The 25,336-nt window shown below is 31.8% G+C and overlaps 1 protein-coding gene across 2 annotated transcripts in view; it reads left to right on the forward strand.

The window, feature by feature from the left end:
* Flo2 (flotillin-2) overlaps positions 1-25,336 on the forward strand; it is a 503,689-nt gene that overhangs the window by 437,337 nt on the left and 41,016 nt on the right. The window contains exons 2-4 of one of the 2 annotated variants that reach the window (XM_065508402.1): positions 7,883-8,070; positions 13,657-13,692; positions 15,171-15,279. In XM_065508402.1, the coding sequence (XP_065364474.1) occupies positions 7,883-8,070; positions 13,657-13,692; positions 15,171-15,279 (333 nt within the window). Of the gene's footprint in view, positions 1-7,882; positions 8,071-13,656; positions 13,693-15,140; positions 15,280-25,336 lie in introns of both variants that reach the window. The other variant, XM_065508403.1, reaches the window with a different exon arrangement.

Here is a 25,336-nt window from a genome sequence, read left to right on the forward strand (position 1 = left end):
AACGCCACCTGTACAGTAAATTCGCCTTGCCCATATTCTGAACTTTTTGACAGTGATAAAATTACAATAAAACTTAATTGTTATTTAAAACATTTTTGTTACAGTCTTGTGTTGTCATAAAGTTAAGAATACGGGGAAAGAGTATTAAAATACACCAAACTTATGCATAGTAGGGTCGCATTCCCACGACAGCCGGTTCTACGTACCGGAATGAATCGAAAATCTTTGGCCAAGGGCTGTCAACCCAGCAACATCAATACAGTTTTTAATTTCGAATTTCCGGAATTGAACAATATCATGGACCATGGCCAGCGACGTAGTTCATCGACGTCTTCGACAATCATCTTACGGCACACTTCCACCCTCTCCACCGCAATCACAACAACAGCAGCAACAACAACCATCACAGCTCACACCATCGATTGCAGTCCGTGGACCTGGAGTGATATCCATATTGCAGTTCGACTGCAATGGCCTCCAAAGGAAAATTTCTGAAATAACCCGATGTATGTGCCAACACAACATCGCTATCGCTGCGGTCCAGGAGACTTAACTTACTCCGAACGTTCTCCGAAAAGACCACAAAAGAGGCAAGATTGATGAGCTTTGCGTTATGATAAATGGTTATCTCATCGAAATCCAAAATTTCATCACTGCATGTAACCTGCAGTTATTACCAACGAAGTCATCGACAATACTCTTCACCACCTGGACGAAGGAGGTAAAACTAAACTTAGGCATCATGGTCGACGGCGTACAAATTTCGACAGTGAATCACCTGAAAATGTTGGGTGTCACTTTTGGTAGCCTTTTTACCTCCTCAGCACTCCCACTGCAATCGCGCATAAACTTCGAAATAGCAACAAGATCCTCAAGGCACACATGGAATATGGTTAAAGTAACCTTGCTAGCTACCTACAAGACGATTGGTCGTTTAGTGGTCAACTATGCTGATCTAGTGTGGTCACCTTCGTTGAGTGATACTCAGTGGAAAAATTTCCAAAGCTGTGAAATTGCAACGTTAAGGACCGTTACAGAATGCTTTCAAATTACCTCTACCGGTCAAGGAATACAACGTCATGTTGACGCAACAGTTCTTTCTGGGATCTCACCGGATCTCACACAGTTGGAGTCACCCCCAGGCTTATTACACAGAACCTACGTATATACGAGGAGAGCATACAGAGGTATGTGCATGATCCATTTCATCTCAGCTCGTATATGACAGCTTTCAACGACATGCATTGAGACGCCATCAATGTCCTAATTGGATGTTGCCCAAATTAATCTATTTTTATGGAAATTTAAAATTTAGACTGAGTTTTCTAAAATCCCAAAGCTGTTATTCCAAAATCGGCAACCATTTTCGATACTATGATGTATTCTAAATCATTAGAATTATTAGTTTACTAAATGTGGACTTTATGGTTAAAATTACAAAAAATATGAAAATTGAGATTTTTATATCGTGTATTTATTTCCACCTCTACATTTGCTATCTAAAAGTGTACCAAAGTAAACAATTTCATTAAGATATGTTAACGAACAAACCTTCTATTGAATACTATATATTTATCAAATCTTCAATTTCAGAATTTTTGTCTAAATATATCCCTGACGGAAACCTGGGGACAAGTGTCTCCAAGCCACTAGTGGTGACTTTTTGGAGACATTGACAACGAAAGGTCTACTAAAATTAACTACTTTATATGGACGTGAGAAAAAATACAAATCAATATTTTGTACGAGAAATTTTTAATGTTATAGATTATTAGTCAAAAACATACATTCAAATCATAGGCCCTGGAAAAAATGGTTTACAAATATACAATGTTTTTATTATTTTCTTAAGGATATTATTCCAACATAAAAAATGAGTATAATTTTCAATCGGAAACCTTCACAGGTCCTTCCAATTGTAACTAATTTTATGTTGGAATTTCGTATTTAGCCAATTTGTTCTAAAATCTCAAAGCCGGGAATCCCCAAAGGAATACGGTTTACACTTTTACCAGCCTCGGTCCCAAGAAATAATAAAACATTGTATCGAAGTTGGCTACGGATTCAAAACTTCATTATAAATTGTTTTTTAACAAGTCATGTAGAGTTGTAAAATGTCGGTACTTTTGACTACTCAATATGTACTATACTCAATACATTTTTTTGGGTACTCGATACAACTCAATTCTTTTAAAATCTGAATTTAACATTTGCACTTTTTCACTGACAAATATTGAAGATTTCTTGCTTGTTGTTCAGAAAAATACAACACTGAAAGTAGTTCCTTTTTGGTATTGAGTACCCAAATACTCAATACATTCGCACCACTATTGTCATGATGGAATATTACGTTTTCTTTTCTGGCCGCATATTCTGGGCATTTTTCGGCAAATGTTCGCTTCAAACGAATCAGTTGCTTTCGGTATAGGACCCTTTTGCTCCCACCAAATGAAGAGTATTACCTTACAGATCATCACGTACGATCTCTTATGCTTCGGGTTATCGTAATGGATCAATTTTTTCTTCTTAAGTAATGATTCTCTTTTATAGCGTTCGAACATCATTCTTTTAATGTACATATATCCGCTGCAATTAGTATGGTACACAATTTCTCTGTTTGTGGATGAATCCTGCCGCTCGCAAACTTTTTGAAATTGCTGCTTGAGTAGCTTCCAAGGTTTTTTAAAGCTCTCGTTGAGCTTGACAACAATCTTCATGGAGTAATGCCTCCAATTCATGATCATCAAAAATTTTTGGCTGGCCTGGGTGATCTTACGTGTCAAAATCACCACTTCTGAACCGCACAAACCATCTCTAGCACAATGAAACCGATGGAATATTAAAGAAGTAAAGCTAACCTTCCGCATATGACGCTTTGTTGGCACAAAATGTTCAATAACTAAGTGAGAATAAATGACAGATATGTACCCTTCAAAATGACATATAAGTTATGAAAAACAAAAACCACGTTGTAAATCCCGAATTTTTAAGTCATACACCCAATAAAAATAATATGACAATGTTGGTAACCTATTGAAAAATCTCCTGTCAAAGACCTAACTCAGTTGTCAAAAACCTATGTGAAAACAAAAACAACACTCGTATGTGTGATTGTTTTGATAAATTTTATTGTTTGAGTTTTTTTCTAGTACCGCTCTATATTTCTCTATGGATTAAATTCTCTAGATTTCAGCATAGCGGTAACGGTAGCCAACTTTGTATTCTAGTCATCTAAAACAACAAATTCCGGCAAAAGAAATGTTGTAAAATAAACAAAAAAAACTTTCAATTTCAAAAGTTTATGTCAGACACACAACAGCTCACGCATGCTCTTGACACTTTCAAAATATGTGTCTATTTACAAGCAGAATTCTCGGCACTTTGCCCTTTTATCAATATCAATATAGATTCAAGAGTGATTTCAAATGAAAAGGGAAAATATAAATGACAGACAAAACATAAAACTAAACACACAAAAAACCCCAACAAGTGACAAGTCATGATGACATTTACAACAAGAGTAATTTCCTTTAAACGTCAGCATAATGAACCTAAAAATATCAATATATTTCTATTGTTACTCCATTATTTGTTTAGTTTTTTTTTTAAGGAAAACTTTAAAAGCATGCTAATGCTCACGTATGCCAACTTAAATGTGGGAATTGGCAAATTTCATAAAAAGCAACAAAATATTTTTTTTTATATTTTTATTTTATTACAACAAATAAAACAAAGTTCTCTTAAAAATTGTGTTTAATAAGTAAAGAAAAACTTAATATTTAACAACCACGAACCATTTAACAGACAACAACTGTCAGTAAGAAATGTACTCTTTTCATCACTTTGAAACTTTCTCTTTAAAGTTAAAACCATTTGACAATTTGATGAGTTAGTGTCATGTAGCGACAGTTAAATTCAGATTTAGTTTAGAAAAATAATGTAACAGTGACATTGAAATAAATGTATGTTAAATGTGACATTTGTGTATCACATGTTATTTTTGGAATTCAGTAGAAATAATAGGATTTTGTTCGAAAAAAAACGAAAATTCTTAAATTTGAACGAAATATCTTTTAAACTATAAGACTAGAGAAATAATCAAGAATGTCTTTACATTCTTTTACATATGATCATATGTTCATTTCTCTGATATTTGTTCAAATATCAGCAGAACAAAATTTGCATGTTCTCAAGATCTGATTAATCATCGCACAGCCGAAGAGCTTGAAGATAGAAGTACAGGTAGGCCTCCATTTACGCGGTTTGTTGGGCCCATAAAAATAGCGTGTAAATCAAATTCTAAGTTAGAAAGAAATGCTTTTGTGGGTTCAATAATTTTTTATTTCGCGTAAAACAATACATCAGTCACATAAAAAAGATATTGGGACCTAATAATCGCGTTAAATAGAAAACACATACATAACATATCGTCACCTTAAGTGAAAGCGGACGTAACTACACAAAATTCAAAATCGAGTTTTTGTTGGATTGAACAATTGCCAATAATACTCTATTATTATTGATTTTATAACGTATCCTGTAAAAACAATAAAAATGTAGTTACATCCGTTAATATTTGAGGCGACGATATATACTTTAAGTAAACTTATTTTATTTGTACTAAAAACTTACTTAAAACAAAAGTAAAGTAAAAAACTCAACTAAAAAAATTATCATATTTCTTATAGAATATTATGAAAAAATTTTAAAAATCCAGATCAGAAAGATCCACTAGGAAGGGTTTCTTGGAAATTCCAGCGTTTAGGGGGTAAAAAGGGTAAATTCGGTAACTTTATATCTTCGAATCTAATACAGATACAAAAAAAAGTAAAATTGCATCTTACTCCATTTAAATAAACGCTGAGAGGTGTTTGGTACTTTTTTAAATTAGTACCTTTTAGAGGAGAAAACGGGTAAAAACTATAATTTGATGCATTTTTGGCACCTAATGTATATTTTAAATCAATAAGCCTAGATATAAATTTTAAATCTTATTCTTTACTTTCCAAAAAGAACAAATATGAAATTGGAATTTTGGTACTTTTTTAGAAATTTTAACTCTTAAGGGATAAAAATTGTGTTTATTTTTGGTACTTTTTTCAATTTATTTGAATACAATTTTATCAACTCAATGGAAACAAAGAAAATACCAAAAGGGTTAAAAACGAGAAAACAAATTTTATTCGAAATTATTAAGACAATTTTTAGAAAATTTTTAACATTGGTTCCTGAAGACATACTAAAATTAACTAACAGGGTGTTATTTGGATCTCGAGGACCAAGGAACAGTAAGCCTCGAAAGTGAATAAACACCAAAAATTATTTGATTTTTTTTAAGATAATGAAAATCCTAAAATCTGTCCATAGATTAAAATTTAAAAGTTTCGGTTTGTTGGAGATTGAGTTGAATAATAGATTCGGTTCTTAAAAAAAAGACTTAATTCGGAATATAATGATTTTTATGATCTTAAAAAAATCAAAAAATTCACTGGTCTCACTTCTGAGGACCAAATCCGGGTAAACAGTTTGGTACTTTTTTTGAAAACATATTTTTTTCTTGAGCACATTAACACATATTTAAACCGTTTGAGACCAGTGTTTAAAAAACTAGACTACAAGTAGCAGTAGCAACGAAAAAACACAAGTAGTCTAGTTAAAAAAATAAAAACTCGGAGTCAATAATTACTACTACTACTGCTACCTTCACATTTTGGTAGCAGTAGTTGTAGTAGTACTAATAAAAGAAAAAATTAAAAGTAGCAGAGTAATTTATTTTCTATTGCTACCTTAAAAAAGAAAAAGTTTTGATGTAGCAATCATTAGTCTTTTACTAATTCTGCTACTTTTAAAATTTAGTAGTAATAGAAGTAGCAGTTGAGGTAGTAGAAGAAGTAGCAGTTAAGTAGCAGATGAAGTAGCAGCTAAGTAGCAGTTGAGGTAGCAATAAAATAAGTCAAAAATAAAAATCTTCAGCCAAAAAAGTATATTATGTGTTGTTGTTGTGAATTTATATTTGTGTAAGTTGGTCGTGTTGTAAACAAAAGTTTTGTTATACACACAGAAAACACGATCTTTCTGTTAGCAACACGAACATCTGAGACGAATAAAATCGAATAATTCTTTCAAACTCTCTCAAAACAAAAACAACACACAGTGTTTAATTCTGTCAATTTTGGTGTTATGACTGAAGATTTTCTTTTTTGACTACTTTTATTGCTACCTTCACTGCTGCATCAACTGCTACTTTACTGCTACCTTAAAAATTAAAACTCGATATAGAGCAGTAGCAATGATTTGTATTTTTATGCTACTACTCCATTTACAATTCATGTTTTATTACTACTGCTCTGTTAAGAGTTTTATATTTTGAAGGTAGCAGAAGTAAAAAAAACAAGAAAACGAAAAAAGACAAAAAGATACTGCTACCGCTACATACACTTTTTTGAAGCAGTAGTTGTAGCAACAGTTAAAAATTTGTTAGTTAACGTAGCTTTTTAAACACTGTTTGAGACTAATGTGCTGTTTTTCTATAGCGAACTAGTGCTTTGAGTAGACGTTTTACATGTATTTTGTTTTTGTTACAATAACAAAACACATGTAAAATCTACACTCAAAGTACACGCTTGAAAGTGAGCGAATTCACTTAATTGTGAACAAATTCGAAAAGAATTAATCGATTTTTATCGTCGATATCTCATTTTGTTGCTATTATATGTGGCTTTGCGAAAAAGCAAAAAATCTGAACAATTTCAGCCGTTTTCGATTTTTCATGAGTTTTTTAAAACACAAAAATTTGCTATTTTCACGTAAAATATATATTTTTAGCTTCAATTTGTTATTATAACTCCGAAACTACTGAGCCGATTAAAACGCAATATATAAACGAATTAAAGTTTATGTAAATTTGAATTTTTCTAAGTTTATTTTAATAATATAGGTTTAACCCTATTTGAGTCATCATAAATTATGTGGAGAAATGTCTAAAAAAATTCACAATTTTACAAAAAAAAAAAAATTAAAAAAAAAACTTCTCCATAGAATTTAAAATTTGGACCATATTTTTACTACTGGAACCACAATACATCAAAATTGTGTAGTGGTTTAAAAAGCCTCTAAAATATGTTCGATTTTGTTGCCTGTGTTATCTAACTTGTAGACAATAAAGTTAGAGTTAGGTATAGGGGATAATATTAAATAATAGTTAGGTTCCAAAATGTGAGAACTAAACTATTGCTACTTTTCGATTTTTTTTTTTAATGATGGACCTAGAAATACAAAACTAAATATATGTGGGCTTAAGTGAGTGAGAATTCAGGGGGGAAACATTATGTTACTTTTTCTATTTTGTTCACCAATGAGCGAGTGGGAATCTACAAGTAGTAACATTATGGTACCTTTTCTTTATTCTAACGGTACTTTTTCAAACCCACAAGCGGTAATTTAATTATACTTTTTCTTTCTAACGGTACTTTTGAATTTTCTATAATAGTGGAACTAGAGTAATATTAACCATATATGAGGAGGTCCATAACAAAACGCAATAATTCCAATTTTTTGGCATAATTGAATAAATTTAATAAAAGACATTTTGGCATTGAATTATTCATCTTTGTTGTGGTTTTTGAAATGGAATTATTGCGTTATTATGGACCTCCTCATATAGTCGTGATTGAGTGAGAATCTACAAAGGGCAATTTATGGTCCTTTTTCGAATGTTTTTTTAAGACAGAGAATAAAATTTCACTTTCGGAAAATCATAATTTTATCAAATAAAATAACATTTTAAATATTCCTATGGAGCTTAAAGCTATTTCCCCCCTCTATTTTTTCTTTTAGTAAAAAAACTTTTAATAAACTCTCCAAATTTTCTCAAACATTCCAGGTGGCTGCTGCGGTTCAACTAAGAAACGTACTATTGTGGGTGGATGGGCCTGGGCCTGGTGGCTAGTAACAGATGTACAGCGTCTCTCTCTCAACGTTATGACCCTCAATCCTATGTGTGAGAATGTGGAAACAGCCCAAGGTGTGCCTTTGACAGTTACCGGTGTGGCACAGTGTAAAATAATGAAGGTTTGTATAAATACCCCTCAAACAAATAAGTTAATCTATAAATTATATTATAAAAATTTAAATAATTTATCTTATTAATATTTAACTACAATATATACAAATATTTATTAATTGTTTTAAAATTACCAACAACTTTTATGAAGTATTTTAGTAGACCTCTTCCCCCCAAAAATAAATAACTAAATAAGATATAAATTGTATGTAAAACTTGCATGTCATTTTTAGCTTTTTTTCCGAAATTTGGTTTAATTACAGAATTTAAATTAAAGTACATATTTATTTTTATAAATATTTTTTCTTTGTTTTTATATTTACAATAAATATTTATTTATTATAGTTCCTAAAATCTAGAGAATTTATTAAAACAAAAGTAAGTTTATTAGTTAAAAACAAAATTTATGTCTTGTTTTTGAAATGTGTTGTATAATTTTTAAGCTAAACACGCGTTTATTATTTTCTCAAATATGCAATAATTATGTTAAAAAAAACCATTCATATTTTCCAAACGGACAATCAGAAAATAACAAAATTATTAAATTTTCTTTTGAAAAGTTTTAGTTTTTTAACGTATTTAATAGCCAGTTTATAAATTCACTGAAATTTTCATTTGTCCACTTAGAAAAGTTTTCACTGTCTGTTAATTTTTTGTTTTGTTATTTATTGACACCTTAAAAATATGTATTCTGTACTATTGTTGTATAGTAGTACAATAAAACCTATAAATTTATTATTTTATTTTTAATGTGATCCTCAAAGTATGCTTTAGTTTTTGTGTGTATGAATAAATATAATTGCAGAGCTCTTAACAACTGCCTTCTTTTTTGGTTTTACTTAGTACAGATATTTAAATATTAATATTTATGTAATGCCTTTACATACTTTTTCATAAGTCCCAATTTGATTTGTAATGTAGGCAAAATCATCTTATCTCTGGAAACCAAATGCAGGTTTATAACTCAGAGTTTGAGTGGGTGACCTCTTGAGCAATAGAACTTTTTGTCATGTAGTGCGATTCACTAACTTTTATAACGATAATCGTATCGTTAAAATACATTTAACGAAAATTTATCGAATTTGCTATTCAGCACGAATTTGGTATTTAACGATATTCGTTGTCGGTTGAAGTCAGCTGTTACTTTAAGCAGTTTTTTTTCATAATGTTAGCGACAATAATTTAAGTTGTGTTTATTTAATCGATAAAGTGTATTTGCAAATTTTTCTTCGTCATCTTCACCTTTTGTAGCTGGAGCTATCGTAAAAATAATGAAAACACAATTTAGTTTACTTAACTTATTAAAATTTACAAAAATAAGCCGAAAAATAAGGGGAATTTGACGATTAGACTACTTATTATTCTACTGGATGTAGTACTTATTTTTGTTCGCGATGTCCCAAAAGTAATCCTTTATATTTTGGACGGAAATAAAAAAAAGTAAGTCGCAGTCACGATTCGAACCAACAACATTCTGACTGCTAGTCAACGTAGTGCTCACTACACCACTTGTTAATTATTTCTGATGCTTGTCTGATTTTCGTTTATTATGACATTTTGTAAATTATTTGAATACAAAAATACAGCTGTAAACAATCGTTAAAAATAAATTATTGAATCACACTATCGTTACTGCATGCGATTATTTATGTCGATAAACATTACGATTGTCGGTTCGTTAAAAGTTTGTGAATCGCACTACTGAACCGGTTTATCTTTATCGTCCCCTCGTTAAACTAGAAGAAAAATCGTCTCGATGCTAGTAGACCTTTCCTCGTCGAGACGCTAAGGGTTGCTGGTTCATGATGACTGTGTAACCACCTTCCGATTCGGAGTCCCTGGCAACCATCCAATAATGAGTCGTAATGTCAAGATTTCCTATACGAAGAAGTTCTAGTATATCCTCCGGTTTAGACGGTTTTTCGGGAACACGTTCATTGAACCTAGGCCGGCATGGTATATCGTCAACAGAGACCACTTCCAGTCTAGATCCTTCAAAAAGGCAGTCCAATATAGGCGGTCGTTTGAACAGGCCATCAGATTTACCCGACCACGATACCAACCGGCATCATCACATTGAGTGGGGGGGGTGTCTCGGGTTCTCCTTGAGAACTCGCCAGAACACTTCCATCAGCTTTCCACGCACCATATCCCAGTTTGCGTGAGATATTGAGCTATCAGTGTCGCACTGTGGGAGAAATCAACTATTTAGTGGCGCAAAATAAAAAAAAAAACTTTCGCATATTTGATTTATTGTTATGTAGTTTCAATCTATAGTTGTTGCTGTACTTAAAAATATTTAACATTTATTAATAACTTCAGTGGTTTGGTATTGACAACTATTTAAATGTAAAAAATATTTCAGAATTTTTTTTTATGAAAAATTGGTTTCAAAGTTGTTATTAAGCTGGATAGCCCAAGGTTTTCTTTAAGTTGTATTTTTACTTTTTTTATGTAGATGGAATATGAAGCTTGGTAAATCAGAAAAATAAAAATATATTTTCCGCTATTTGTGATAACCAATGGCCATATTCTTATAGAATTTTATTTTTTTACATTTTGAATTCTCGGAAGGTTGCCAGTTACTAATGCTGTGAGATGCAGTCCTAATTTTTTTACCAATATCAAGGCCATATTACAGACTACATATGGTAAAAAATTTAGCTGCGAAAAAGTGCGAGGTGAATTTATATAATTTTTTTAAGAAATTATTATCGTACTAAATTTGTTCCTTATTTTTTAAGATTATATATAAGAACTGTTATTGGTAATTACATTATATAAAAATGAAATTTATGTAATTCTAACTACTTACAAGTTGCTAAAAACAAATGCCCATATACCAAATTTGACATAAAATTATGAGTCCTTTTAAATATGGTAGTGCTTTATTTAGATTAAAAATATAACATTTGCGTATTTCGCCTTTTATACAATAAAAAAATACTGAAATATCATTGGATAAAAGACGAAATGCGCAAAATAGGATTTGATTTTAGACCTATCGTTTCTTGGTTTTTTTTTTCGTCAAAAAAATCGACCCACCGTAATGTACATACTTTATTGTTATTTGTTCTTATATAATGTACTCATGCAAGTATTTTAAGCTTTTTGGTGTCTAATAAAAATTAATTGCTAAATAAAAAATTTTCTTTCAATTGTAAAGACATAATTATGTACGTTTCTTTCTTATAATTTTCGGGATTTTAGATTTCTTTACCAAATCCCGAACCCCGGGATTTTCAAGTCCCGATTAGCATCTCTAGTTTCATCTGCAAGCTATAAAAAATTGGAACCGTTATCGAAAGATGTTAGGCAACTTTTGTTGGATCCATTACTTCTTAGTGATTCATCAGACTTTGAAGTCGACTAATTTAAATAAATTTTAAAAATCTCATAATAAAAATTCTCAAAATTGTAACAAGTGTTAGTTAGCTTAATTACTCTTTATTTCATTGTTTAATTATAACTAAATTATTTATATAATTAAAAATAAACTTATTAATAAAACTAAAAAAAGTTTAATTTTATATGAATATTTCGACCTTTGCCGGCAATAAGGTAAATGTATAAAATCTATAGATTTAAATAGTTACTTGCTATAAATAAAATTACTTATATAATTTAAATTTTTTGAAAGATATATTAAAATAATTTCTTACAATTGAAAATAGTATAGAATTTCTTCCGAGGTAGTGTAGTTTAGCAGCCTCTCCCGCTCATTCTACTGAAGTAGCAGTACCCATTTTGCATTATTTTATTAGCTTACCTTGCCTGTAATATTTCCATATAAATGAAATTAATTTGGCCAAGCGTTTAGAAGATACGAATTTAGTTCCACCAAATTAGGGTTTTCTCCCACTGTGTGTCGCTGCAAACGAGTCTTGATGACAGGATTAACTATACGAAGGAGTTCTAGTATATTCTCCGGTTTAGACTAGCTCCTTCCCAAAGGCCGTCCAACAGAGCAAAATCCTGCTTGAAAAGCTGGGAAGATCGTGCGGTTGAACAGATTATCAATTTTACCAGACCACGATACCAACCTGCATTATCACACTGAAGGGCGGTCCCGGATTCTCCTTGAGATCTCGCCAGAACACTCCCATCAGTTTTCTATGCACCATATCCCAGTTTGCGTAAGATATTGAACAATCAGAGTCGCTCCGATTGATGGCAGCGACTTGGCAGGCTTTTCCCTAGCCGGTCAATAAATTTATCGGCGGCTCGCCATCTCAAAAAGGCCATTCTGGCTGGTGTCACGTGCCCAGTGGGTTTCTTGTCGCCTTGTTGGTCAGGAGTCACCGCTAGGGAACCCGAAGATTTGTTCGCAGTTCCTTCACTGACAGGGAGAAGTGAAGTTTGGGTACTCGAAAATTGGTTTGCAGCTCACAATCGGCACTGGCTTTGCTGTAGCCTTAGTTTTCAAGCTAACACCTCCCAAAAAGGTTTTTACCGATCCTTTGTCGGTACGGGCCAATATAGAATTTGAGGAGCTTGGAATGAGGTTCAGAGGCACCTCGCTGCTTTTAGACTTGCATCCTTTTTAGAGGATGCCTTATGAAAACATTCAGAGGATTTAGGTTACCCTAAATCTACTCCTGCATATGGTTGATCGCCAGTAGCTCGCAGATTATATCGGCCCGGTGTCTCCACCGAATTAATCTGGATCTCAGTAGCATTCGATTCGCCGTGACCTGAAATCGCCGCCGCGGGAATATTGTCTCCGGAGATAATGAGGCCCCAGAGGACCCAAAGAATCCAAAAGTGGACAGGTTCTGACATAAAGGCTCAATTTCAGTGAAAGGGAAAACCTTCTGTCAGAAAAGTCAGGTAGCCGCCCCATAGGGGATATACAGATGCTACCTGACAAATGGAAGGGCAGTTCTTAGGTAGTGCTCACCATTAGCCTCTCTGGTATGGGTATTCCTGACGGCTTGCATGGTTCTTCCGCATCGCGTCAAGATGACTACCCATCGCAGCGGGGTGAAACGATCCATAAAAGTAAGTTTTTAAATGATAAATGTTTGATTATTTTAAAATCGAAAGTTATTTTAGTTTAACAATAAATCTGAACTATATATTTCAATTTTCAAAATTCTCAATTAATATTTATCTACAAGTTACCCCCATTATCACGAAGCCTGGTTATGTGTTAACTAATAGTTATACTGACAGTTTTCATACAAATATAATTTTAACCGACAGTATAACTATTAGTTAACACCTAACCATGCTCTGTGTTAATGGGGGTTAGTGGTAGAAAAAAAATGTCAAACTTTTTAATGGATATTATCAATATTAAGATTTATGATTTTAATATTAACTACAGGTGAAGGCTTTTCCGATAGTGGAAATTTAATGTGAAGCTTTTGTAAAACAATTTGACAAATTTATATCAAAATCTAATTTTAATAAGTATAAATGTTTAAATTCTAACTTAATTTGCGGATCACATTTTATTACTTGTATTAATTTTCTTTATAAAAAACTCTGTAGCTTAGTATGTCACTATTAACTTATGTTTAAACTTTTAGTTAAAATTAATTATTGATTTGTTTTTCTTTTTATACTTTTTTCTTTCTTGTTTTCTTTAGTCAAACTCGTATGCAAAGTCTTATGAAACTGAAGAGGTATGATTTTCCTTTAAAAACAAAAAAGATACACAATCATTTTCATTTTCTTAGTGAAATTAATTTTGATTTAATGTTTTGTTTGTTTTTTTTTTATTCTACTTTCATTGTTTGGATTATTTTTTGGTAAACAAAATCTAAATATTGGAGTAATTTTGCATTAGTTTTGAATTGTTTAATTTGAAAAAAAATAACTGTGTTTTATTTTGATAACAAGGTACGCCCAAAACACTTTATATACATGTATTTTTTTTAATTAAATTGTAATTAACACTTAGGTTAAGGATTTAAAAAATTAACATTATATTATGTAAATGTAAAAAAAAAATGTGTAAATAACATTAATATTAAAACAAAATTTTAAGGATAATCACAGATAAATATTTAAAGTGAACTTTAAAAGCAACCTTTAACAGTTGGCAATATAGAATCTACATAATAAAGTTATTTTTTTAAATTTCTTTACTTAAAGTTAAATTCACAAAAGAAGGAGATGTTGATGGCTTAATTTTGTAATAAAATATCCTAATATGCTTGCAAATATTAACATAAAATCGGATAAGATGTGACTTGAATGTTTGTTTAAAATGAAGCTGTACTTATTGCTCCCACTATCAACAAGGTTGCATTCGATTATTAATAAAATTTGTAGCATACTTATTGTGATTATCCTTATTATTTATATTCATTCATTTCAATAACACACAGTAGTTTGGAAAAATTTTATTCTGTAAATATTTTGGTAGCTCCTGAACCATTGAAGATATCTTAATGAAATTTTGCACCGTCAGAGCTAAGGTGTTTTTGAGTTGATTTTCATTTGCACTGTTTCGTGGTTGGAAAGGAGGTAGTGGACGGCCACAAAATTAAAAAAAAATAACAAATTCGAGTGTTAAATAAATTTGACTGTGTTCAATTTCGTTAAGATATCTCCAGCTATCAAAACAAAATTTTTCTAAGCCACTGTGCAACATTATACTGCACCATCTGTAAATTATTGATATTTTCATGTAATATAATACATACCCCCCTCATATAATTATGTAAATTATTTATTTAATATGTATACATATGTGTTTTATATAAATATTTAATCTCATAAATAAATATACTATAAATATGATGTATTAATATTCTTCTTTTTTTTTTCTTTTTTTACCATTACGTTACGTTTCATTTCATTTCCGTTGATTTTAAAACTATTTGATGGATTCGTAACTTCGTTCGTTCGTATATTCCTTATTTTGCGTGTTGACTCTCTCATCATCTTCATTTGCTACATACACAAACAAAATAACAAATAATTCCTAAAAAAAATCAACTCTCCATCATCATCTCCTTCAACTTCAATAACAAACTAAAAAATATAATAAAAATAATCCAACCAAAAAATAATAAATAAAAAAAAAACAAAACAAATCTAAATCAATGGCTGATTTTTTATGCAGATGATGAATGTTTATTATTTTCATCATCAGGCTGACGAACTTTTGGGTACGGCCAGTGAGCAATTTTTGGGCAAGAGTGTAACTGAAATCAAGCAAACCATCCTGCAGACACTTGAAGGACATTTGCGTGCCATATTGGGTAAGTAATTTGGTTTGGTTTTAATTTAATATAAAACAATGCTAAATTTAATCTATGTAAGTGTTAATATCCATAATATTTGGAATATTCACAGTTTGTTGCTTCGAAAAAGAAAACGTGGTATACTTTTAGGTTTAATTCGTAAAACTCTCTAATATTTCGATTCCAACCAAGAATTTTTTTAAGTTCTTCAAATCAGTTGAATTGATTTTTCTTTTTCTGGGAAAATTATTTCCATTATCGATTATTATGAAATTATGTGACAAGGAGAACAGAATTTGTAAAAAGCCCAAATATTTTCAGACCAGTAAGGTGTTATTGAGTAACTCCATTGTATAAAGCATACAAAAACTATTTACAAAATAACCCCACAGATTTATGCAGCTTTACTTTAATTATTTGAAGTAAATGTATTTACTGATTTTTATTACAAATGTTTACGTTCATTACAATTTCCCAAACTGTGTTTACCCTTAACTATACGCCTGTAAGTATGTAATAAAAAAGGAATTATATTTAATTCCTTAAGTATGTATGTTCCCTGTTTTTATCATTGTTCTAACACACGCTAAATTATTTTGCCTTTGCTCAATTATGCATATAATTCTCTATTTAAAAAATACCACAGTGCTAATGTCTTTTAATGAATTCTTAAATGTGGGAGTAAGGGTGTCCCACATCTCCAAAATTTGAACAACATTTCTAATACAGATTCCAACTAGTAGATATTTCGGGGCTACCTAGTGGGAGCATATTAAAAATTTTTACAATTATTTTTCCAAATAGTTTTAATAAAACAAAATTTAGTTAGGAAACTGGACAATACAGAAAACAAGAAACTTTTTAAATAATGTAACTTGAATACACTTCTGATATACATATGTTGCTGATATTGGTGTTTGTTTATATGCATTGTTTTATTATTTTGGAAATGCAAGTGAGATCCTCTTCCTCATTCTGAAAACTCTTGCAGAAGTCATTGTAAGTCGAATCTTCTAGCACGGGTTCTGAATTTACAGCATCATAGGACATCTGGCGCCTGTTATCGCAAATCTACAATATACTAGAACGTGACTTTTTGAATGAAACACAGGTTTTTGGATAACAAATCATTTTATTTTTCCTCTAAGTCTTCTCTGATCTCTATACACTTTTTCGAACGTTACTACAAATTTGTTATCCCTTCCAAGAAATGAAATTTGTCAAGGCCATCAAAATTGGTATTTGATGACCGATTCACCCCGAGAAACCCACTGCTTTGACTGCTGTGTTTTGTTGGATCCACATTTCGTCCACGGTTACGAAACGGTGCAAAAACTCGTCCATATTGCGTTTGAACAACGCCTAGCACTCATGCGAAGTTGTCACACGATTGCACAAACGCAATCGATTGAGAGCAAACGCGGCACCCATTTTGCGGAAAGTGATCATTCAAAATTGAAACCACTAAACCTTGTGAGATGCCTATGGCTTCCACAATTGCAATCTTCGATCGGCCAACACCATAACGTGAATTCTTTATTTTTTTCGGGTGTAGAGACCTCAACTGGGCGTCCAGAACGTTCGGCATCTTTCGTGCTGATACTTAATGGTGCAGAGTTCCCAAGCTTATCCTTGGTTTGAGTGATGGTTTATTTAATTTTTTTCCTATTTTCTCCTCAAGTCATGCGGTAGTCTGCTATCAATGGCTGTCAAACAAACTAGATGACACAGCTTGTTCAAAATTTTGACAGGAGTTAACTGATAGATGCTTGTTGACAGGAGCAGTGTTGTCCTTTCAATTAAGAGACGGGGAATTCAAAAAGTCATTGACCCACTCTCCCCGCTTATATTAAATAACATCACTGCCTGTCATTCCGTTATATCTAAACGAGTGAGCTGCCCTTTTTATAGACAATATTACAACAGCTTGAAGAATCCTACACCCGTTTGGAATTTCCGTTTCGTATAAGGAATAATAAAGTGCATAAGATATTTCCAAATTCCTGGATATAGACATATTGGATCTAATTGGAGACCAAATTATACTTAACTACATAATCGAATTAATGTCTCTGTTGGACAGTTTCTTCTAAACCAAAGTATAAGATAAAAATCCCTCAACATAAATCCGGCAAACATAAGTGTTATTTCTAAAAAAACACTAAGTTGATGGAACTTATATCTAATATAAATTCCGGTTTCTGCAAAGCTAAACATCAGTCAGTTTACCTTAGCAAAAACCGGAATTTAGCAAAGCTTTTAGCAAAGTTGATCACAAATGATTAATAAGTAAGCTGGATACTTTTGGTTTCACTGGTAGCTTTCTGTTAATCCTATTTATGGTATCGGTAACAATGCGTAATTTGCATTAACTCAAAGTCAGAAACTCTGTGTTGGCTTCACAGTTTGTGTTTGTTTAAAACAAATTAAAGATGTATAAAAAGTGATGCCTTTCGAACCCTTTGATAAAATTGAGGCCAAGTAGCATATTTTCGGGGTTTAGGCCAACAATATTTGAGAAGAACACATTATACGCTTACCAAACTAATTTTTTTAAGAAAAGAAGACAAGGAATGATAAAAGGAATGATAATTTATAATAATGTTACGTTTTTTACCTTTTAAAAACGGTGGTTTATTTCCTTTAAATAAACCGCATACTTTTAATTGCAAATAAAAGCAGTTTAATAGTTTAAAATTGTAACAACTTTTCATTTATTTAAATTTACACAACAAAAGTTTAAATAATCACTATGTGTTTTTATACAAATACACGTTTATAATTCACAACTTATAGAGCACACTGTAAGTCAGTTAATTTATCTGTACTTAACGATGCTTCAAAGTAGACTCACTGGTTGATGTTCTCATGACCACCTTACACTACATTATCATCCAGAAGTTTCCAGCACCATCTATCGATGCTTCTTGAAAGTTATATTTCTACAATGATGAACTCAAAGTTTTTATTCAATGTTATAATATTCACAGTTATGTTAACAATGTCTACAGTTATATTAACTGCTGTTTATTGGCCGATAAACAACATTGTCCACAAAGTCTTCAGAAATAGAAATGTTGAGAAACATGATGCAACTTGAAACCAGGCGTTAGAAACAGTTATATTTGAATTCAAATACAATTTCGTAATTATATTTTTATGCCAATTTTTAACCGATCGAGCTCAAACTTTTATTAATTTTTTTTCTATCCTAACCTCAAACAAAACTGACCTTCGTTTTTGAAACAGATGAGTTTTCAATTTTTCCAAACATTGAGGGTCCGCCTTAATATACATATTTTAGGTTATCCTAAAATTATGATTTAATAATTTAACATTTCTGTCAAATAATCACTTCCCTTTTTTTTGCTCCAAGCTGTTTATTTTCACCACATGACTTTATAAAATTGTTTTCAGTATAAATAATTGTGCATATGTACTCGTAGTTTGCAAAAATTACTTTACATCCTTGCAAAAACTTTGTGTCAATTTCTTTCAGAAAGTTTATAAGTGTTGCCAGATATTATTTTCAAAAATCTTTTCTCAAATGTTAATAAAAATTAGTTTAAAATTGTGGAGATTAAACATAATTATATGATTTATATGCAATAATTAGAATTAAACAAGTAAAAATCAAAGAACTTTAAGATATTATATATGATTCAAAAGACAAATATTCATCTATGGCAACACAGCTACAACATAATAAATATTAAAGAATAAAGTCATTGTCATGAATACGTTAATACAACTAAATAGAGAATGATGCTGTTGTTAGCACAATCATTGCTCAATGTTTGGCACTGACTGGACATTTTATACTGTTTTTTTCAGTCCCATCATAGATTTCGTTTATTTTATGCTACAGAAAAAGAGCAAAAATTGCTCAATTTCTTGTTATTTTATTGAAAAAGTCAAAGTAATTTCAATAAATCTTTTTGTGAGTTTGACAATTTATTAATACTTGTACAATTTTATAGCAATGTCTTAAAGTAGGGTTGATGACAGTGATAAAAGAGTATAATGTAATGATATGAATATGGGGGATATTTAGAAGATAAGTTTATATAATGAGACAGTTTTTTTATGTGATCATTTATACAATATTCAATCAAAAAATGTATTTATGTTGGGGTTATAATGAAAATAGTGATAGTTGCAAGAAATAGTTTTCTAAACCTTTGATAGAAATAATAAATTCATTACGAATTAAGGGGGTTAGTTTTGGAACTAATATTTTCTTTTCATTGTTTATGTTTTCATCAGGCATTGTATTTAATAGCAATTTATTACAATCTCGATTTCCATTAAAAGAAAAAAATTTCGGCTATGCCGAATCTTTGGTGTAAAAAAAATTCGGGTTAAAAAATATTTTTTCCGATTTTGACCCATTGCCCAACTTAATATCATCTTATATACGTCGTTGCAAAGGTTTTTGAAATATCTATCATTAGAAAAATAAGACAAAAATCGAGGTTGTCCTGGTTTTTTCCTCATATCTCAGCCATTTGTGGACCGATTTTGCTGATTTTAAATAGGAAACTTCTCGAAAGCATGTCTGACAGAATTATTGAAGATTTGGATCTTCAGAAAATTGATTTCGACAGGCGGACAGACGGACGGACAATGCTTAATCGACTCCGTTATCTATAAGGATCCAGAATATATATACTTTATAGGGTCGCAAAGTTATATTGTGGAAATTACAAACGGAATGACAAACTTATATATACCCTTCTCATGGAGGTGAAGGGTATAGTAAAGAAACATTTAATAACTAATAACCTAGACGGTATCTTATTTTCGTGCAAAAGTTGTCCGCTATTAAAAATTCCCTCTCGCATTCTCATGAAACCCAACGTGTTTTGGCATCTAAGAGCAGCATAAGTTCTTTTTTGTGTACTTTGTTAAGCTTTAGTTTCGGGTTCCAAATTTTCCAGACTTTTTCCATTCCCGGAAAATAATAAAAAAAATTTAATTGCCCAGAATTTTTCGAATTAGAAAAAATGTAAACCATATTTTTGGTTGTCCAATGTTGTCCCAAGCTTTTTTAAGAGTTTATAATGTAATAGTGGCAACAGGCAAAGATGAAATACCAGCTGAAATTCTTCTGAATTCTACGACCGCACATCACATCTGTATGGAAGGAGGAAAGACAATCTCCAACTTAGAAGATAGCATTATCGTTAAGTTACCGAAAAGTGGTGACTTGAAAGATTGCAACAACTGGAGATGAATTGCTCTGCTTAACACCATACATGCAAGGCTTCAAAGTAAAATGAAGAACAATCTACGAGATGAACAGTCAGATTACCGGACAAGCAGGAGCAGTATCCCAGGCCAACACCCTTCGCAATGTAATAGAACAATCCTTCGTACCTAATGTTCGTATATTTGAAGAAAGTCTTCGATACCATCAGACGGACAGCCATATGAAACGTATTGAGAAGAAAATGAGAATCGCAGAAAATAATTCGAATCATCAGAGCTATGTACGAGGATGCAGAAACACAGTTCTTCACAACGGGAATACATGTCATCCATTTCATACAAATGCTGGAGTAAAAAAAGGATCCCAGCTATTTACTATAGTGCTGGATGACATCTGACAGATTTCCAGCCAAACAGGAGCTCCCTTGTACCTACTGTTCGTAGATTTCAAAAAACCCTTCTATACCATTAGATGGACTTCCATATGGAAAGTATTTGAGAAGAAAAGGAGAACCCCAGAAAATAACTTGAATCATCAGAGTACGAGGATGCAGAAACTCAGTTCTTCACAACAGGAATAGAAGTCAACAATTTCACACAAATTCTTGAGTAAATCAAGGAACCCTGCTATTCACAATAGGATGACATCTTGAGCGAAGTCTGTTCAGAGAGAAGAGGAATCACATGGAGTCTCTCACTCCAACTCGAGGACTTGGATTATGCGGATTATGCAAGCAAAAGTAGAAAGAAAAATTACCACGCAATGTTGGACTTGAGATAAATATCAAGAAAACCAAAGCTATGAGAATCAACAACGTAAGCACAAGGCCAACCAGTTCACTACCTAGAAAGCTTCTGATATCTAGGCAGTACAGTGTCAACGAATGGCGACGCACAGTGGTATGAGAAAAAAAAGAGGGAAATAAATCTGTAACTTCTAAACGGTTAGCCCGATTTGAATGAAATTTAACATGCCCAAAGAAGAAGTGTTGGTGAGTTTATGTTTGGAATTTTGACCACATGGGCCCACCAGGGGTGCGGCCGGGGTTCCCCAAAGTAGGACACCTCGGGTATGTTCAATTTTTAAAACGATCCTATTTTTTCGGCTTTGTTCCGATTTCAAAAACATTACATATATAGAATCTCCTTGTCGAGCACTACAAAAGATAATTAGGATATTCGCATTTGAAAATTAAATTTTCAACATTTTTACCCATCCTACTCCAGTTTTTTGATAACAGCGGGGTCCAAATATTTCCAGATTTTCTAAATTTTTCTATTATTGTACCAACAACAAATGTATATGTCAAACAAATAAAGAATTATTTAAAAATCGTGACTGACTCCAAAGTTATATGAATTTGAATTTAAAAATGTTAAAAAAGGCGATTTTTCTCTAGTTTTTGGGGGAAAAAAACTATTTTTTTCTTTTTAAGTTATCTAAAAAATTTCTAGGAAGATGTATTAGGAATTTACACTTTTTGAAAAGCTAACTTTACATTAATTATTTTAAATGAAATCAAATTTGAAAATTGTTGATACCGTGGGGACCAGGTCCATCCAAAAAATGCCTATTTTTTATCTAAAATTCAACTTTAGGGCAAATATTCTCAAATCGCATACTCGATATCAAAATATAGTTACCCATTTTAGATGGCCAAATATGTTCTTAATTATTTCGTAAAGGGTTCCGATACCCCAGCCCTGGTATGGATATTATAGCCAAAAAACTAAAAAATCCCATTTTTGGAATTTTTCAACACTTTTTTGGGAATTGCGGGATTCCTGATTACACATTTCAAAATTTATTTTTATTTTGCTATTTTCAATAGAAATATCTATATGACTGTGCAATTTCATTACAAAATATTCATAAATAAAAATTTAATTTCAATTTGAAAAATTTGTATCTTTGAGAAAACTCAATAAAATGCATTTTTTGTAATATTTTTCAAAAAAGTATTCCATGAATTTATTAATTGTTAAAAGTTATATATATTTTTGAAAAGTAGGCAAAATCCCCTATCATTTGATATACAACATATCTATTTTATTTTTCTTTACGTGGCAAATTAATTAAGGAAAACTTAACAACTCGCAGAGAATCTACATCTATGGCACAAGAGTGGAATCCTCAAGGCTCAAGAAGCAGTGGTCGGACAAAGAAAGCTCGATCGGAGCCGCGACTTGGATACTTCAAGAACTAGAACAGTGCAATATTACATGGGAAGACGCGAAAACAACTGCAACAAATCGTGTAAGATAGAGATGCTTTGTGGAAGCTATATGCTCCCAAGAGGGGTAAAGGAGAAATAAAATCTAATAGTGGTATTTGACCGGATTTCTCACGGGTGTGAATCCGAGTAGTTAATCGGAGAAAATTAAATTATATTGAAATTTTTAAAGGATTTAAAAGTTCCGACTGAGATAAGTCTTGAAAAAATTCGTAATTCGTTGCGAAAGACTTTGATTATTTTAAATTCTGCGATCCCTAGTTTTCATTAAAAATTCTCTTAACTTATTTCAAGAACACTTGTCATAAACAACTGTTAGATACGAGTATATTCTCTCTTAAATGCTAACAAATCATTAATAAATAATAACAGTTTACGTTATTTACTGCAAATTACTTAAGGTATTGTATTTATTGATTTTTTTTTTGTGTGGCCACTTGGTAAGAAGGACACGTTATAACAAGAACTCGATGTTTGTATGTACAAATATCCTTCAATGTCTATGTCTCAAACTATTAGAAACAAGTGTAACAATTGTCACCAGGACACGTTTGCCAAGTGGTCAAAGAAAATCGGTTTGTTTTCATAAAAAAACACCGAAAGTCGTTTGAAAGTGAACTATTGTTCATATAATTTATAACCAAAGACGTCATACAAAAGGAACCTATAAATTAAATATTTATTTATTATTATTAAGCAGTTACAAGACACAAGTAATAATTATATTCATTTATAAAGCAGTTAATGTGTTTTAATTTAAGAATAAAATGGTTGTTGGTATGTTCTCATATCAGAAATCTTTCATACTTTTTGTAGTTTTTATAATGAAAAACAGACCAGGTGTTTTTTGTATTTAAATGGCTTAAGATAATTTAAGCTTTTAATTATAAATTTCTAGTGTCTGTGCGCCGTATATGTATTGCTTTGAAATCATAAAAGTAAACAACAAAACGTTGATAATAAAATTAAAATATTAACGTTGTTACTTTGCTGCTGTAACCAAATTGGGTGCTATAAAATTCTATACAATGAATAGTTTGTTTTTTAATAATTTCAAAGAGCGAATTTGCAAAATAATGTAACTACCCTAGAGGAAACCAACACAGAACTGATCCCGTTTTTAATAGCCTGGGTTTTGGAATCATATATAGATCTAACTGTTAAAATTTTGAACAAACTTAAATAGAAATCAAAAACTAATTATTGTTCTGTTTCAGACGAATTGGCTAAACCCGGTTCACATCTGCAATATTTTAAAATTGACTGGTTGGATTTCCACTTTCAAACTTTCAGACTAGATATTCCATGACTAGAGTACTATAAATGCATTCTCGTTATCGATGCTTATATGGCATACATATGACTTCCGTAAGTCTGCGGCTCCGATCGATCTTTTGCATTGAGTGCGAGGAGATTACATACCTTTTAATTTCCATAGCAATTATGATGCGGATGAGAAGCAATCGGTGGATCACCTCTTTTGTCTTCTGTTCTCTTCTCTCACAGACAATGACAGCGACATTTGGCAGTCTAGGTGGCACTAGATATTTCGAAAAGTTTGAAAGAGTATGGTTAACAAAAACTATCGCTTTTGATGTTGATAATAAGTTTTCTGACTTCTTACTGAGCCTTCATATAGATCGAACTATAAGAGTTCTTGCAGATGGGAAAGAGTTCAAGATCAATTCATTAACAAGGCTTTATTCTTATAATATTCTATGTAGAACTTCCAAACCCATCTGAGTAATCAGAAGCTCTTGATTTTCTTGAGGTCTGAACTCATTTTGTTGAAAGAAGTGCCTCAATTTCATGAAATGATGCAACAGCTACTCCCGAAATTTTTAATATTCGCTTCTCATATATTCAAACAAACGGGAACGCGAATGAATGCGATGGTACTTCAATGTATATTTTGGAGTTTATTGACCACCTACTGATTACGTTTGCTTAATCCGTTCAATTTCTTCAAAGTCTTCCTCTTTTACTTTACACAGCTATAAGCGTCTGGAGACAATACGATGAAGTGGATTCTTCAGCTCTGAATAGGGAAGGTTGTAGGATAATCAACTCCAGATCAAGCTCTCTTAATTACTTCCTTCTGGGGGCTCTTAAGAAATCCAGCTGAGAATTCCCTGCCTTCTTATTAAAGTACAATTGCTTCGACGCCTGTTTGTGCAATTCAGATGACATCAGCCGCCCTTCTTTGAACCCAGTCCAACAGCTCTAGACTTGACCTTGCAGCTCCGTTCCCATATGTGGGAATTATATTTAATTTTCGGACTAATGAAGCTAGTGTACATACGAAGAAGGTCGGAAGGTAAGAAATATGTCCGACACCGTCTCAAGAAACCCAAGCACCTAAAAATATCCTTCGCAACATCGAATATATGACGATTCTAACGAACACACTGTATTCTCGTATCTAGAATCATAAGGTTATCTGAAACTTCAAGAGTTGCGTTACCCATACAAAGAATTAATTATGGTGAAAACTCAAGACGTTTGTGTGTCAATAGACAGCGATGAAATTAACCCGGTTTAATTCACCCCATCTGGAGATTGTTATAGGGTCTCGATTTATCGAGTCATCCATATTCACCCTGAGAGTTTTATTTCAAAAATAGTGGGTA

This window comes from Calliphora vicina, chromosome 4 (assembly GCF_958450345.1).
Source record: "Calliphora vicina chromosome 4, idCalVici1.1, whole genome shotgun sequence".
Classification (NCBI taxonomy): domain Eukaryota; kingdom Metazoa; phylum Arthropoda; class Insecta; order Diptera; family Calliphoridae; genus Calliphora; species Calliphora vicina.